Here is a 616-nt window from a genome sequence, read left to right on the forward strand (position 1 = left end):
AGATTTGAGGGATTTTGGAGTTCTCCTATGCAGGGCCAAGAGTTGACCTCGCTGACCCTCGTGGGTCCCTCCTGAGCCCACGACTCCCTGTGCCCCTCACCCCTCTCTGTGCCTGGGGAGCCTTTCCGGAGGGTTCCGGGGTGAGCAGCGGATGCCAACAGCTGCCTCGCCTCAAACTTCCTCTCTCAGCAACATCCAACCACAGCTCGGGGCCACCAGCAGGGTCAGAGCCGTGGCCATGGCCGAGGGCAGAAGTGGCAGCGCTGGGCTCTTCGCCAAGCAGGTCCAGAAACACTTCAGCCGTGCCCAGGAGAAGGTATGGAGATTCCCACCCATCCCCAAAATCCTTAGTTTGGTTTGGTGTTTCTTTTATCCCCCACCATGTAGCTGTGGGATTGACCCACCTGGCACTGCTCAGCACCCATGGGTGCTCCGAGGTGGGAATTTGGGTGGGTTTGGGTCAGCAGCATCGTTGCTCTGAAGCTTTGGGTGATGCCACCTCCTGAGGTGGATGCTTTGGGGTTGACTCAAAAGTGGAATTATTTTTTTCCCAGCCAAAAATGCCTCCTGGAGGTTGTGGTGGGGGCTGGGAGGAGGTGGCATGGAAGGGGCTGGG

General features: G+C 58.4%; 1 protein-coding gene across 1 annotated transcript in view; it reads left to right on the plus strand.

Moving 5' to 3' along the window:
- Nucleotides 1-238: 238 nt before the first annotated feature.
- BIN2 (bridging integrator 2) overlaps nucleotides 239-616 on the plus strand; it is a 5,210-nt gene continuing 4,832 nt past the window's right edge. Inside the window, exon 1 of the mRNA XM_009074514.1 lies at nucleotides 239-316. Coding sequence (XP_009072762.1) covers nucleotides 239-316 — 78 coding nt within the window. The remainder of the gene's footprint in view (nucleotides 317-616) is intronic.

The sequence above is a fragment of the Acanthisitta chloris genome, unplaced genomic scaffold (assembly GCF_000695815.1).
Source record: "Acanthisitta chloris isolate BGI_N310 unplaced genomic scaffold, ASM69581v1 scaffold21745, whole genome shotgun sequence".
In the NCBI taxonomy this organism is placed as follows: domain Eukaryota; kingdom Metazoa; phylum Chordata; class Aves; order Passeriformes; family Acanthisittidae; genus Acanthisitta; species Acanthisitta chloris.